Genomic DNA, 16,742 nt, shown 5'->3' with positions numbered 1-16,742 from the left:
TGATTTTGTGATTTTGCCTTTAATTTGTTTTTCGTGATTATAACATAACTACATTTAGATTAGACAATGAGAGATTTTGTCCGTGAAATAAGGGAAAGTAAGGGGAAACTATTTAAACAGGGATGGCAACGAAATAAAAAGCAAAAACAGTACTTTCTCAGGGAAAACGGCATAGTTGACAGGTATGGATTCTATGTGGAATAAATCACTGGACAAAATAATATATAATGTCAAAATATCAACATAATAATGAACTAATTCCCTACTTTATTCTATATTCATATTTTATTACATGGAGCAAAATAAAATAAACAGTGCAAAAATAAGTTAAGAAAAGCAAAAACTACAATTGATTTTCAGTCTGATCCTTTTTGCCCCCAAGTTCTCCCGTCTGTATTTGGATGCAGTCGTCCCTCGCCACTTTGCAGTTGGGACATTGTGCCTCACTATCACGTTTTTTAATTAATTGATTAATTAATAAATGGTTGCTGTGCTGTGGTTGACGACGACCAATATTAGTTTAAAGAAAATGCATATTCAAGTGGATTTTACGGCATTTTTGTGATGAAAATGTCTTAGTGAACGCACATTGTTTTGAGAAGCCAAACTTTGTACTTAAGTGGCCCCACCAAATAATCGGAACCGGGTTCCTCATCACCAAAATCCGACCAGAACTTGGCTCACCGGATGAAGTGGGGGGTAAGTCACTGTTGATGCACTACACTGCTGATGGGGATGTCATACAACTTCATGTCAAAAAATCCAAACTATCCCTTTCAGCATTTCTAAGCGCAAAAATGGCTAAATGAACTAAAATAAAAAATACAATTTAAGTCATTAAAAGACGTTGATGGACTGCAGTCTACACTGGCCACTAGGTGTCAGTAGTAGCACAAGCACCAGACAAGATTGCCGGAACAACAGGCTTTTATTGCAGGTTTGAATTATCTCACAACAGGCACAATAATAACATAATCATCATTGTCATAATCATAATAACAAGGGCTACTGTTGTGGCCGTACTCCAGTTAAAACTCAACTCTGAATCCCCAACGTCACTTCCTGTCCACACTTCTGGAACACGTAATTGAAACACACATGAGTACGAGTCTTATTTATTTCTTAAATGGCTCTGATTATATCTACTATATTGGGAAATAGGAGTATAAAGGGGACTATAGAGGCGTTATTTTATGTCTGGAGGGTTCTAATAATATTAAAAACAGCATGTAGAAGATTGTAAAGAGTTTTTCTAAGCGGTAATTACAAAAATATTTGATTTACAAATCAAGAATCCTATTTTCGCGGCAATTCACTTATTGTGGTCGGGTCTGCAACCAATTAACCGCAGTAAACGAGGGATTATTGTAAATGTATGTACATTTATATACATAAAACTACATTTGTATGTATTTGAAACAATGTAGCAATACCTACATATTACAATATCAACAAAAAAAAGAAAAGTACACAGATAATTGTGAAAATATTCGTAGAAACAAAGTGAAAAATATTGATTTCATCACACTAGTATCGATCCGACACTGATACCACTCTCGGTATTGATGCTATCGATATTTGAATCAATCCAGTGGAATAGGACCGTCAGCACTTGAGTATTTTATGGCAGCTCTATGAAGGTGCAAAGGCGAGGTGATCCACTAGAGGGCAGCAAAAACAAGTTTCCCCTTGGATCAAGAAACAGAAGAAGCAACGCAGAAAAGGCGTTATCATTCGATTGCACTGATTGAATAAGTTAAGTACTGATTGCTCACATTCATGTGGCAGGCCGAGCGGATAAGAAAGGAGGAAGCCGATGCCCAGAGGAAAGCTGAGGATGAAGCCAAGAAGAAGATAGCCCTGTCTAGCATGGGATCCGGCTTCAGTAGCCATCTGCAGAGGGTATGTTCCCATGTTCCCATTGCAATCGCAAAACACCTGGAAATGAAAAGAACAGTGAGTGGAAATGTCTTGGAATTTGGCAGGTGGACCAGAAGAGAGGCAAGAAGCAGACTGAAAGGGAAAAGAAGAAGAAGGTCCTGGCAGAGAGGTGCCAACCTCTGGCCATCGACAATCTCAGTGACAGCAGTTTGAGGTAAAACACTGATAAAAGATGAAACACTATTTGGTGAGATGATAAAGCAGGAGTGTCCAAAATGCGGCCCGGGGGCCATTTGCAGCCCGTCGTTTGTTTTTTTTTTACTGACCTGCGGCACATTCTAAAAATGTAATTTAACAAGAAATAAGAAAAAATGGAAAAAAAACAGCAGTAATTTTACAAGAATAAAGTCAAAATGGTAAGAGAAAAAAGTATTAATTTTACAAGAATAAGGTTGTAATATTATGAGGAAAAGTAGTCATTTTAGTAGCCTAAAGTTGAAATATCAAAGAAAAAAGACGTCATTTATTTATCACGGCATATGTGAGAAAAGGCTTTTAAGAACAAACGTCTTGAAAGGCATCGTCTCCTTCAACACCACAAAATTTGGAATTTGCAGGAGAGCACCAAACATGGGACACTGAATGGTGGAAAAAAGTTTTATTCTCTGATGAGGAAAAAATGTGACCTTGACGGTCTCGATGGCTTCCAACGTTACCTGAGTTGTTTTCCACACGGCACATTGGAGGAGACGCCATCTTGATCCTTCAGTGGAACAATGTGGAGCAAGGGTCAGTTGGTATCCAACTGCAAGAAAAGTCTGAACCCTGTGCTTGCCAGCGAGTGTTTCACCACCGAGTACTAAGTCATGTTTTGCTTGAGGATCAAATATTTATTTCACTCCATCAAGTAGACATTACTTTATCGTGTTTATCATATTTGCTCTGTTAGTCAGCAGGGACTCAAATAAATATTTCCCGCCAGTACGCACATAAACATACATTCATTTGATGACTATACCACTTACAGTTTGCATTTCAAGATAGAGACACCTTTTAATATTGAGCGGTTTGTTGTTGGTTTGTGTCTATCAGGGAAAAGGCCAAGGAGCTGTGGGACTTGCTGTACAGCCTGGAGGAGATTAAATACGACCACTGCGAGAGGCTCAAGAGACAGCGATATGAGGTCAGTCACCATTACGCTACCACAAGTAGGGCTCCAGAGTTGGAAGCAGCAGTAAGACGCGTGTGCGTGAATTTGGATGACACCGTAGTTTACCAGCAGTGACACATCTGCCTGACACGCGTCTCCCCACCACATCCACATTCTCCTCTTGTTACAGAACCCTGGAATGACTGGAAGGTCATGTGATATCACACACATCTATCCACATTACCAACCGTGCACATATTGATGAAATTGATAATCAGATGGAATAATAACAGATGGAATCAGAGTTATGTAGAAACGTCACTTTTGCGTCTCACAGCAGCTATGGTGTGTTTAAGGACAGCCGAACTAAGGCTGAAATATCAGCGCTTGACAATGTCAATGAATCAATGAAGCATATAGGCATAAACATGTAAAAACTGTGGGGGGGTTTAAACAGCCAAACAGTCGTAACTTTTTCCACAGAGGGCCACATAGTGAAAAATGAAAGGATGCAAGGACCACTTGGATATTTTGTAAATCAACACATGTAAACACGCAAGGAAGTTATATATTTCAAGAAAAAAATGCATCTTATTAGTAGGAACTTCGGTCTTTGCTTTTTTTCCCCCATTTTTACTGTTGTTTCATTTTTTTTTTACTTTTTAACTTTCTTCTTAAATAATCTTCTCCCTAATATAATATTATGACATTATTCCCATCATATTTTTATGATTGTACTTTAAAAAGTATGTTTTTCTTGAATATTTCAACTCCATGCTACCAAAATGACATTATTTTTCCTCATAATATTATGACTTTATTCTCGTAAAATTGCAACAGATTTTCAAAGTTTAAGATTATGAACAAACCATGAATGAAGACATGAAAAATAACTATATCATCATATTGTCTTTCAGGTCGTCTCTCTTAGGAATCGTATCGATGAGCTGCAAAAACAGTAAGAATACTCTACTATTCAACTGTGTGTGTGTGCGTGTGTGTTTCATGCAAGCATTTGTGTGTCGTCGGGGGCAGTGCCTCTGGGTTGGCAGTGGTCCCCCTTTTTAAGAAGAGTGTGTTCCAACTATCGTGGGATCACACTCCTCAGCCTTCCTGGTAAGCTCTATTCAGAGGTCCTGGAGAGGAGGATGCGCCGGATAGTTGAATCTCAGATTGAGAAGAAGCAGTGTGGTTTTCGTCCTGGTCGTGGAAGTGTGGACCGGCTCTACACTCCCAGCAGGGTCCTTCAGGGTGCATGGCAGTTTGCCCAACCAGTCTACATGTGTTTTATGGACTTGGAGAAGGCATTCGATTATCTTCCTGGAGGAATTCTATGGAGAGTCCTCCAGGAATGTGGGGTACCGCACCACCTAATTCAGGCTGGTCGTTCCCTGTATGACCGGCGTCAGAGTTTGGTTTGCATTGCCAGCAATACGTTTCCAGTGAGGTTTGGACTCCGAAAGGGCTGCCCTTTGTCACCAATGTTCATTACTTTTATGGACAGAATTGCCAGGCGCAGCCAGGGCGTTTAGGTGTTCTGGATTGGGTCTCTGCTTTTTGCAATGATGTGGTCCTGCTGGCTTCCGTTTGAGCCGTGATCTTCAACTCTCACTGGCTCGGTTCGCAGCTGAGTGTAAAGCGGCCGGGAGGAGAATCAGCACCTTCAAGTCTGAGTCCATGGTTCTCGCTCGGAAAAGGGTGGAGGGCCATCTCTGGGTCAGGGATGAGATCCTGGCCCAAGTGAAGGAGTTTAAGTACCTCTGGGTCTTGTTCACGAGTGAGGGAAGGATGTAACGCAAGATCGACCGGCGAATTGGCGCGGCGTCTGCAGTGATGCAGAATTTGCATCGGTCCGTTGTGGTGAAGAGGGAGCTGAACCTAAAGGCAAAGCTCTCAATTTACCAGTCGATCTACGTTCCTACCCTCACCTATGATCATGAGCTTTGGGTAGTGACGGAAAGGACAAGATCGCGGGTACAAGCAGCCAAAATGAGTTTTCTCCGTACGGTGGCTGGGCTCTCCGTTAAAGATAAGGTGAGAAGCACTGTCATCCAGGGAGAAACTCAGAGTAGTACCGCTGCTCCTCTAATTGAGAGGAGCCAAATGAGGTGTCTTGGGTATCTGGTCAGGATGCCTCCCGGAAGCCTCCCCGGGGAGGTGTAGGAGGCCTTGGGGAAGACCCAGGACATGTTGGAGCGACGACGTCTCTCCCTGGCCTGGGAACACATTGGGATCCGCCGGGAGGAGCTGGACAAAGCTGGAGAGCGAAGTCTGGGCTTCCCTGCTTAGGCTGCTGCCCTCGCGACCTGTCCTCAGATAATCGGTAGAAGATGGATGGATGTGTGCTGTCCATTCAACTTTTTTTGAAAAAATGGAACTGCATTATTGTCTAAATTTGCATCAGTATGCACAATTTTACTTGACCACATGTCATCACACTTTCTTGTCACCAAGTGCTAAAAATCCCTTGGCAGATCTAACACTTTGTCCTCCTGTGCCTTTGCAGTAGCAAGAAAGGAGCCGCCACACGCCGCAGGAAGTGAGGTCGCTGCCAGTAAGGCCAGACAGGAAACACTTGGCCGATGCTGCGACCACCACATCCATGAAAAACCTGCAGCGCCAGTACTAAAACCACAACTGGACATCTTACTTGCCTGCGTTTGCTTGCGTGAAATGATTGGTCTGGATGGCTTTAGCTCCACTAAAGCGCAGACAAAGGTCATCATTGTATTTGTTTAAGGATGATGTGACTGTCCAGAAAATAAACATCTGCAATTATTATTTCCCGTTTCACAGTTTGATTGCTTTGTATGAAAACACAACTCCAATAAGAAATGTTCATTTAAACCAACGTCGTTTTACAACAACAGTGGAACCTTGGTTAGCGTCATTCATCCGTTCCAGATGGTCTGACTCTAACCAAAAAGGACGCTAACCATTTTTCCCATAAGAAATAACATAAATCCAATTAATCCATTACAGAAAGCCAAAAATGTTAACGCAAAACACGTTTGTTTATAGTTTTACATTTATAGTTCTGCATGTAGTAAACATTTGGAAATCATATAAATACATATAAATGGTGAATGAAAGGAATATGAACATTTAAGCTTACTTTTACCTCCATTGGAGACGTGATTCTTGATGTGAGTGTTCCCAAAGACGCAATGTGGCAGCGAGACCGGAGTTCTACTGAGTTATTTCTTCAATTCAATTGTGATGCTTGGCACTTTCTGTGACTCCATTTTGGCTCACTGAGGTGAGAAACACTAATGAATTCAATGAAAAGCGCGTGACAAAACAGGAAGATGGTGTCCTTGTGGTGTCTCACTGCCTCGTCATGTCTTTGGGAACACTCACATCAAGAATCACATCTTCGGTGAAGGTAAAACTAACCTTAAATGTTCATTTATCCCTTTCATGCATATGTGTTTATATGCATTTGGAATTGTTTACTGTATGTAAAACTATAAAACCGTGTTTTATGTTCACATTTTTGAGAGTCAGCAGCTGATGACACCATAGACATGCTATTTTGTTAGCAAGCTAGCTTCTTTGTTAGATGCTGAGGACGTTTTGTGATTAAAAATACATTAAGAAAACAGTTGGACTCACGCAGTGTATTGATAACATGACAATTTGCCATCATGTGATCATTTTTGGCATTCTGGAACGGATTAATTGGATTTACATAATGTCTTAGGGGAAAAATGTATTCATTTAGCGTCTGATCTTCTGGAATTAATGATGCTAACCAAGGTTTCACTGTATTTTCATTTTAGTTTAGCCATTTTTATACTTGAAAATGCTTAAATTAGGCAAAAAACACATAACATTTGCTTAAATAATTATATTTTTGACTAATAATAGGCCGTATTCAATCACGGAACAGTGCTAATTTATTAATTAATATGTTTTTGAGAATCGTGATAGAGTGAACCTGTGAAATTCGACGTACGAAGTGGCGAGGGATTACTGTATTGTGAAAAAAGCCAGTTTTTACGCAAACCTTCAGATTGTAATTATTATTTAATAAATGTAAATCACTCATAAATTATAGATAAAATACATAGCAAAGGTTCTTTTGTGGTGGTTGATACATCTTAAAGGGATAGTTTGGATTTTATGACATGAAGTTGTATGACATACTGTAGTCCAATAACAGCGACTTACACACTTGGTCTAGATGTGAGGGTCTTCGTCACATACACATGAACGCACAGGCAACAGTGCGCAGGAACACGGCGAGAGACAAATACAGTATATAACAGCGAGCGTTTTGTGAGGTCTGATTTTTTTGAGAAGGCATTTTTGTGATAAAAATGAATTAATCTTTTGAACGCATATTGTTTTGAGAAGCCAAAGGCTTTAATTAACTTAATTGTCCCCAGCAACAAAGTGGAACGACGTTCTTCATCACGGAAATCTGACCAGAACTGGACTTAGGAGACCAAGTGGGGGTAAGTCCCAGTTATTTGACTACAATGCTGATGGGGATGTCATACAACTTCATGTCAAAAAATCCAAACTATCTCTTTAACGCACAGCTTAGCTCTTATTTACAATTGTACATCGAGGACCAGAATTAAAACATTTCATTTTCATCACAAAATGAAAAAAGTTCGGTTCAAGTCAATAAAAAAAATCCATCCATTGTCCAGTTCTGTGAAGTGTGCACAGAAAGCGCCCGCAAAGTCCACAACCTGAACTAAACCTAATCTTTAAATTATAATGACAGTGTCTCTCTCAAGTTTTGCAGGTAAAAAAAATCTATTAGATGAGTTTTTGGAGAAAATAGTCCTTGGTCCCATCAGCTTCAGAGAGGCTCATAAATGCTGTTGGGTTCTTCAAAAAGTCCACAGCTTGCAGGGCTGTTCTGCGGGGATCCCGGCCCACGGGGCACCACGCTGTCCCCCAGGCAGGCCACAACCTGGTCCATGTTAATGCGCTCCACAATGCTGGATAAACAGTCCAAACTAGAAAGGAGTGATGGTGTGCTCTTGTTTAAATCTGAAAAGAAAATAGAAATAAAATATCAGTTTTTGAGTTCCGGTAAATCATATATATATATATTATGAGAAAAAAAAATATATATATATATACATATATATACTGCTAAAAAAAATTAAAGGAACACTTGGAAAACACATCAGATCTAAACTGGGGGAAAAATGATCTTGAATATCTTTCCTGATAATAAGTGGGTGATGTATTAGTAACAAAATGATGCCACATCATTTGATAGAAATGAAAATGATCACCCTATAGAGGGGGGAAATCAAAAACACCCCAAAAATGAAAGTGAAAAAATGATGCAGCACACTGGTCCATTTTGCTAAAATGTCATTGTAGCAACTCAAAATGATTCTCAGTAGTTTGTGTGCGGGGCCACACACTGTACCACTTTGATGTTTTGTAAAGCAACACATGTACAAGTAGATATGATAAGAAGTTATTAGTATCACCTTTACTCTTTGCTTTTTTCCCCCCATTTTTGCTGCTGTTTTTTTTTTTATGTTCTAAAATAATCTTGAGCAATTTTCCTTTTGTAACATTATGACTTTATTCCCGTAAAATTTTGACTTTATTCCTATAATATTATCACTTTGTTTCCAACCTAATTTTCCTCAAATTTTGTTTATCATAGTACAACTTTTTAAAAAAGTTTTTCTTTAATATTTAACTGCTATGCTACTAAAATGACATTATTTTTTTTCTCATAACATTATGAATTTATTCTTGTAAAATTGCACTTTTTCTCCATTAAAATAGGCCATTTTTCTTGTAATATTTTGACTTTATTCTTGTAAAATTACAGCTGTTTTGGAGTGTAAGCAGGAAAAAAATGTGTCCTCTAAAGTCGCAAGAACTTGAACCGCTGCTATGCATGACGTCCCCAATTTTACTAGACTTGAACATGGCAAGCATCGAAGGATGAACTCTGCAGGTTTTGCATTTTTTTTGTTTTTTTGTGGCTTTTTGGCAACACTAATTCAACAAGGCGCCCAAACTGCAGCCTCTCGGGAATTACGTCACATGCGGCACAGTGCCCTAATGCAGCATCCCAATGAAAGCCAGGACATGTTCATGTCCTGGGAAAACAGGATGTTTGGTCACTCTCGAGTAAGTTATGTTAAAGCAGAACTCGCAAGGAGTAAGCTGTCACTTTTGAAAGAAGCTCTGAAAAGGGAAACTGACCGTCTGCTGTCTGACCGCAGTAGAGAGCGTCATGGTTTTCGCTTCTGGTGGCGCATGGAGAGAAGAAATCCACCTGCAGACAAAGACCACACCGTCACTCAAAAGATGAACTCTTGAATCTCCAAAATGACATCATTACTTACTGAAAAATAAAAGGATGCAACTTTGCCACGTTGATATTTTGCAAAGCAGCACATGTCGAAATGCTAAAAAGTTATGTATTTCAAGAAAAAGCCGCATCTCATCTTTGTGATACAGGAGAAAAAGCCTATTATTAGTATCAGCTTCACATCTTTGCTTCGATACCGAGATTATTCTTAGAACATTTTCAAATTATTTTTAGAATATAGCTTTTTTTTTCTGAATATTTTGTCTTTATTGTCACAAAATTACAGCCTTTTGTTTCCATTTCCAACTATTTAAATTTTCTTCTTATAATGTTATGTCTTTTATTTCAATAATATTTTGTCTTTATTCTCATATCATAACTTTTTCCCCCAACCTTATTTTCCAAAAATGACAACTTCATTACCGAAATGACATTATTTTCCCTCATGATATTATGATGTTATTCTGATAAAATTACCACTTTTTCTCGTCGCATTACAACTTTTTTTTTCGTAATATTTTGACTTTATTTGTGTAAAATGACAGCAGTTTTTTCATTTTTGGCAACAACTTAGACACCCCCCGTTTTAGGGGAGATATAGAAGTGCCATCCAAATGAAACCAGGGGTACGCTAACTGAAAAACACACCAACCTCATCATGTTGAGATAAGATTACTGTATGAGATAAGAAAGTCCTAATGATGAGATAAAAAGTCGAAATAAGTGAGCAAAAAAATCTGAATTTTCCTGCAGTGTGAACATAAACCGAGTGTCTGGAATGTGACTGTCATGTCCAATGGGACACTTTTAGATTTTGTAGTAGATTCTACCTACTACGTTGGGTAATATGAGTGTCAAGGTGATTCTATGGTTATTTTAATGTTAAAATCTGTATTTAAAAGGTCGTAAAAAGGCTTTCTGTGCTCAACTACAAAAATATTCCATTTTTAAAGGAGTCCTACTTTGCGGTAATTCACATTTCAATGAAGCGTGCTAAAAAAGGGATTACGGTATACATACTGTAAGTCTGAAAGTTGCAAATGAGGACTGGTACTCGACTACATTTATCCGCCCAGAAGAATATCGCGTCTGATTTTACAGACAGAAAACAATCCAACGCTAACGCTAAGCATCTTACACTGACCACGCCATCAGAGCAGCTGGAGTGCGGGCTGGAGGCGTCCGTGTCTCCGGCAAAGTGTTCAAGCGCTGGGAAGAAGCTGTCATCCCTATTTGACCTCAGCAGCGCCTGCAGAGACTCGATGTAGTGGATTGCATTTCTTAGGATCTCCACCTTGGGTAGCCTCTGGTTGGGGTTGGCGGAGGTGCAGCGTTTCAGGGTCTCAAAGGCATCATTCACCTTGCTCAGACGTCGCCTCTCCCTCATAGTTGCCGCCTTCCTCCTGTCTGCATGTGTTGTCTTCTTCTTGCAGGCTTTACAGGCCCAGAGTAGACAGTTCCCTGCCTGGTGGAGGCCCCCTGGGGCCCTCACATGCGCGTCGTCCTCGCCCGCCACTGGGACTTGATGGTGGTATTGATAACTGAGATGGTCCGCTGACTTCAGCTCCCTGACGTTGCTGAGTTTGCCTTCCGCGTCGTCAAAAAAGTTCATGTCCCCGCTGCTGAAGCAGGAGTCATCATAGAGGTCATCAGTGGAGGGGAGAGGGAAGGAAAGGTCATACAGATCCATTTGGGTCAGCCGGGGAGTCACTCTTGAAAAGTTGCTCTGGTGGATTTCAACATGAAAGCCAGTCAAATCAAAGGAAAACGTGGATGAGCTTGAAGTATCTAATGAGCAGCGACTGTGGAAGCTCACCTCCCTGTTGACTGCTTTTATAGCACATGCCGATGGGGCGGGGCTCGGGGGAGACTGGCCAATCAACTGGGGCTTGGTTACGTGTGTGTAGGAAGGCTTACTCAAGAACACCTCAACAACAAAAAGGAAGCAAAGAACCTTCAATTCTCTGTTTCTGCCAGTGGAAAAAAATAAAAATCCCAACAGTAAATCCTAATTATGAGAAAAAAGTCCAAATGATGACACATGAAAGTCATAATTATGAGATAAAAAATTACAAATACGAGATAAAAAGTCATAATTATGAGATAAAAAATGGAAATTGTGAAATAAAAAGTCATAATTATGAGATAAAAAATGGAAATTGTGAAAAAAAAGTCCTAATCATGAGATAGGAAAGTAATAATCATGATATAAAAAGTAATAACTATGAAATAAGAAAGTCAGAATCGTAAAAAGTCAAAATAACGAGACAAAAAGTCACAATTATGAGATCAAAATCAAAATTCTGAAATGAAAAACCTTAAAAACGAGTTAGGAAATTCATATTTATGAGGTAAAAAAAGGTCAAAATTATGATATCAAAAGGAATAATTATGAAAAAACTAAAGTCCTAATTATAAAAAGTCAGAAGGACGAGATAAAAGGTCATAACTGTGAGATAAAAGTTGAAATTATGAAATGATATGCGAATGAAATGTTATGATATAAAAAGTCACTGAACAAGAATGAACAACATTTTTTATGGAAGCAGGTTTCCGCCACTGAGAAAAAAAATCCCAATAGTAAATTGTAATTATGAGACAAAAAGTCCAAATTATGAGATATGAAAGTCATAATTATGAAATAAAAAGTGAACATTCGCAGATTAAAAAGTCCTAATTATGATATAAGCAGGCATAAAGATGAGATACAAGCTGAAATTATGAAATGAAATGTCATAAACATGAGATAGGAGAGTCATAATGATGAGATGAAAAGTCCATATTATGAGATAAAAAGTAATAATTATGAAATTAGAAAGTTGATTGTGAGATAGGAAAGTCCTAATTATGAGATTAAAAAAGCGAAATTATGAGATTGGAAATTCACAATTATGAGATAAAAAGTTGATATTATGAAAAAAGAAGTCATAATGATGAAATAACAAGGTCATAATTCTAAGATTAAAAGTCGAAATTCCGAAATAAAAAGTCCTAACTTTGAAATAAAGTCATAATTATGAGATAGAAAGTTGAAATTATGAGATACAAAGTGCGCATGTGCCGAGTGCCATGCGACGAAGGCTCCAGTGAAGAAGTTCACATTTACGACTTTTTATCTCAGAATGTCGACTTTTTATCTCATCATGTTTCATTCAGGCAAAAAAAAATGTTAAATTGGCTTAAATATGCACCCCATTTTTACTAATAGGTTGTATTTTTACTCCAATTAAAATATCGGTGGAAAAAACGTGGACATTGGTGACATTTTCGTCGCGTTCCTTTTTTTTAATTTTTACTTTCTTTTGCTTTTTCATTTCTTTTGCATTTGCAACTGTAGAACAGCAACAAGTAACACATTAATACAGTGAAGCCCCTGCTTTAACTGTAAAGTGGCGGTACGTGGATTTGAATAACAATACAGACCGAACAGTGAAGCAAAAGCGTGGCTGCTAAGCGCTTCAGTCTACCGTCCTGCTGAGCGGGTCACAAGGTCATGAGATTGTCTCTGATCTGAGAAGGACAAGCACCCCCCCACTGAGGGTCATCCCTGGACAACAGTTTAAGACAATTTGTCTGAACAGGTGACAAGATCTAAACTCACTGACGCATCTACTTTTCATTTGTTTAAGGGTTCATTTGAAGTTCTCCTCTGGGTTTTTTTGTATCAAACATTGTGTGTTTTTCCTCATTGTTTTGTGTGAATAGTATTTTATGTATACTGCATTTCATCAAATTACAAATATTGTGCCCTCTCTTTTTCAAATTATTGTATTTATTTTTCAATTATTACGATTATTTATTGAAATGATGCGTTTATTTCATGACTACAAACTTTATATTGTGGTTTGGGTTGCTGCATCGCACTCGTTAAATGTCGACTGTATTCTTGATGCTTTAAACAGGATGTCCAAACTGCGCCCCAGGGGCCATTTGCAGCCCGCGGCTGTTTTTTATCGGCCCGTGGCACATTCTAAAAATAGAATTGAACAAAAGAACAACAGCAAGTGCAAAAATGGAAACATCAGCAGTAATTGTACACAAAATAAAGTCAAAATACTGAGAGAGAAAGGTTGGAATCTAATACGATGTTATGAGAAACGAAGAAAACCAAATAAAATTGTAATTTTTAAGTAAAATATTATGCAAATAAGGCCAAAACATCATGGAAATAAAGTCAGAATTACAAGATGAAAATTAACACGGAGAAAGATGAAATAGTTGGAAAATAAAAAAAAAAGTTGAGTTTTTTTAACAAGAAAATAAGTCAAAGGAGAATAAAGTCGTAATATTATGAGGAAAAATAAAGTCATTTTAGTAGCATAGAGTTGAAATATTAAAAAATAAAGACTTTCGATGTAATATGAGAAACAAAGAAAACATAATGTTGCAATTTTTTAAAATTAGTTTGAGAAAAAATGTATAACATTATGGCAATAAAGTTGAAAATAGCATCGGAATAAAGTCATAATTACGAGGAAAACATTCGCAAGAAGGAAGTTGAAAAAGTTTCAAAAAAACAATTTTACGAGAATAAATAAAAAAAGAGAACAAAGTCAAAATATTAAGAAAAAAAAGGCGTATTTTAACATGAAAAAAGTAGCAATTTTACAAAAATGTATTTGTAATATGAGGAAAAATGATGTCATTTTCAAAGCATAGTGTTTTTGTGGTAATATGAGAAACAAAACAAAATAAAGTCATAATATTATGAGAAAAAAATGTACAATGATTATTTATTTCAAATGTTGAAATATTTGGGCAATTGAAAAAAAACAAACAACCGCAAAAATGGGGGAAAAAAGAGCAAAAGCTGAAGCTGACACTAAAAAAAGGCTTTTTCACATGCAGTATACGGTGTCACAACGCGGAGACGCCCTTGCTTCCTTTCATTTTTCAGTATGTGGCCCTCGGTGGAAAAAGTTTGGACACCCCAGCTGTACGAGTGGACGGAGCGTGACGTTGGAAAGCATCTTGACGAGATGGCTGATGGTTCCATTTAGCAGCTTGTGAAACCCACGGCCGATGAACTTTGATCTTAAGCTGGTGTTATTCTGAAATAAGCACAATACTATAGTTTTCCATTCATGTTCTATCATTTCTTTTCTTAAGCTCAGGTTTGTGACAGCGCCCGGTGGTGTTTGTTGACTAGTTAGTCACTCAGAAGTGAATACTTGATGCGGCCCAGTCTCACCCCGACTCCACCTCCAGACTGATAGCCTGGTTTAGAGGTATTGTTCATCCCTTGTTAGGTTGCACAAGAGGTAAGATGTTGCCAGTCAGTGTATTTACAGTAATATATCATTGTTATGCAATACATGATTCAGAGTCACCACAGTGATGACGCAGCATCAGGAGCCATTTGCTGGACACTTTCAGGTACTGATACTCGGCTAACGCAGCATTTTTGTGCAACGTTAAAGAAGTTAAGGTGCATTTACCTTCATATGCATTATGGATGTGTCCAAATATTTATATTGTCGTGAGACCCAGCAACACATTTGGTCCTACAGGTATTTCACATCCTTATTTTAAATGCAAAATACTTTTTAAAAGAATAAAACATGTTCCCCTGTGGGGAATGGGAAGGCATCCCAGGCTTTCCGCTGATTTTGGGGTGCTTGTCCAATGAAATAGAAAGTGCATCTTCCCAAAATTGCTGTCATATGAAGCAGCATGTTCAAGTAAATGATTCATTTTAGCCAGTTGTTGTGTTTTGAAATGTAGAAAGTGACTTTTGAATCAAGGGGTGTCCATATTTTTTTATGTCCCAGCAAGGGCCACTTTGATGTTTTGGAAAGCAACACATGTACATGTAGATATGCTAAGAGGTTATACAGAAAAAAACTGCATCTCACCTTTGTGATACAGCTTAAAAAATGTATTATTAATATGAACTTTGTTTTTTGGTCTTTTTCCCATTTTTTAAAAATATTTCCGCTTTCTTCTGAAATAATCTTCCTAAATGTTCTTCTTGTAATATTATGACGTTATTTCCGTAATATTTTCATTTCATTCCCATAATATTATAACTGTTTTCCCAACTTAATTTTCCAAAAATTACAACTTTATTTTGTTTTGTTTGTTTATCATAATATTACAACTTAAAAAAAAACAACATTATTTTTTCTTGACTATGTCAACTCTATGCTCCTACGGTGACATTGCTTTCCCTCCTAATATTAGCAGTTTATTTTTGTAAAACTGCAGCATTTTTTCTGGCTAGAAAACACCTTTTTTCCTTAATCTTTTGACTTTAATTATGACTTTATTCCTGTAACATTCTAACTTTTAACACAACCTAATTTTCCAAAAATTGCAACTTTATTCATTGTTTTGTTTGTTTCCATAAAATTATAACTTTGAAAAAATTTGATTTCAACTTTATGCTAATAAATTGATGTTATTTATCCTCATAATATTGCGCTATTTTCTCGGTAGATTACAACTTTTTTCAATATTTTTTCAATATTTTGACTTTATTCTTGTCAAATTACGCATTTTTCAATTTTTAATGTTTTTTTTAGAATGTGTCATGGCCACAACTGGCCCCCCGGGCCGCACCTGATGATACAGTCATTTACTGAGACTGAAAACAACACATCAGACATTGGACTTACCACTAACTAATAAATACAAGGGTGACCAAATGCCCTGTTTTCCCAGGACATGCCCTGTTTTCACATCCTGGAATGTTTTTTGTTTGTTTTTTTGAGAAAGTTATAAAAACATCCTGGTTTGAATTATTTTTCTGCTGGATTTATACAACCAGTATTATTCCATGTGGTTATGTTATTGATTTGCCCAGTGAAACTGGAAAAGAGAGCCATTATTTTCTTACAGGCCAACTTTTCTAAAACTAATTTGAGACGATTTTGACTGATCTTTAAAGGCACACAGAATATTGTGTTGTATGGCGATATAAACATGGAGCCTACCAAAAGAAAGATTAGACTCCCGTCTTTCATCAGGAAAAAAAAGTTTGTTTTTACCTTTTTTTGTTCTGTAGTAATCAGCAGTAGAACATAGGGAAGTTTCAGGAAAATATCTGTTCCTAACTAGAAAAGGGAGAAAACCAGCTTTTTGTCAAAAGATCATTTCAACCATAACTTTATGGTTAATGGTTTCATTTCATTTGAACATGCATGCAAGTTACAGTGGAATACATCACATAATTCAATTCACAGTTCCACATGTCCGAAAGGAGTAGGAAGAAGCAAAGCTTATTTAATCCTACCCCTGTCCGTTCCACATCTTGTGCAGTACATTTTATTCACTTCCTGTATTGAATATGTGCTTTTTTAATACATGGAATAATGATAAGGGAATGTAACATCCTGAAATGCTGTGGGTTTTTAATCATCTAATCATCTTAATCATTTTTCTCCTCCCTTGTAGAAAAGTATT

At 37.6% G+C, this 16,742-nt stretch overlaps 2 protein-coding genes across 5 annotated transcripts in view; one reads left to right on the top strand and one right to left on the bottom strand.

Moving 5' to 3' along the window:
- The window catches only part of LOC129178872 (troponin T, fast skeletal muscle isoforms-like), a 28,537-nt gene extending 22,736 nt beyond the window's left edge, over positions 1 to 5,801 (top strand). For all 4 annotated transcript variants that reach the window (XM_054771519.1, XM_054771518.1, XM_054771517.1 and 1 more), the window contains 5 exons: positions 1,789 to 1,902; positions 1,986 to 2,095; positions 2,974 to 3,064; positions 3,949 to 3,989; positions 5,538 to 5,801. In XM_054771519.1, coding sequence (XP_054627494.1) covers positions 1,789 to 1,902; positions 1,986 to 2,095; positions 2,974 to 3,064; positions 3,949 to 3,989; positions 5,538 to 5,574 — 393 coding nt within the window. In that variant the 3' untranslated portion in view covers positions 5,575 to 5,801. The remainder of the gene's footprint in view (positions 1 to 1,788; positions 1,903 to 1,985; positions 2,096 to 2,973; positions 3,065 to 3,948; positions 3,990 to 5,537) is intronic.
- A 2,046-nt stretch (positions 5,802 to 7,847) lies between these two features.
- On the bottom strand, positions 7,848 to 11,028 carry LOC129178503 (myoblast determination protein 1 homolog). Its single transcript, XM_054770788.1, has 3 exons — positions 10,483 to 11,028; positions 9,230 to 9,302; positions 7,848 to 8,041 (listed from the first exon to the last, which is right to left on the bottom strand). The coding sequence occupies exons 1-3, from the start codon at positions 11,026 to 11,028 to the stop codon at positions 7,848 to 7,850; spliced, it is 813 nt and encodes a 270-aa protein (XP_054626763.1).
- Between the last annotated feature and the right edge of the window lie 5,714 nt (positions 11,029 to 16,742).

The sequence above is a fragment of the Dunckerocampus dactyliophorus genome, chromosome 3 (assembly GCF_027744805.1).
Source record: "Dunckerocampus dactyliophorus isolate RoL2022-P2 chromosome 3, RoL_Ddac_1.1, whole genome shotgun sequence".
Lineage (NCBI taxonomy): Eukaryota > Metazoa > Chordata > Actinopteri > Syngnathiformes > Syngnathidae > Dunckerocampus > Dunckerocampus dactyliophorus.
Note: the sequence above shows the minus strand (reverse complement) of the source record. Positions and strands in the feature narration are given on the sequence as shown.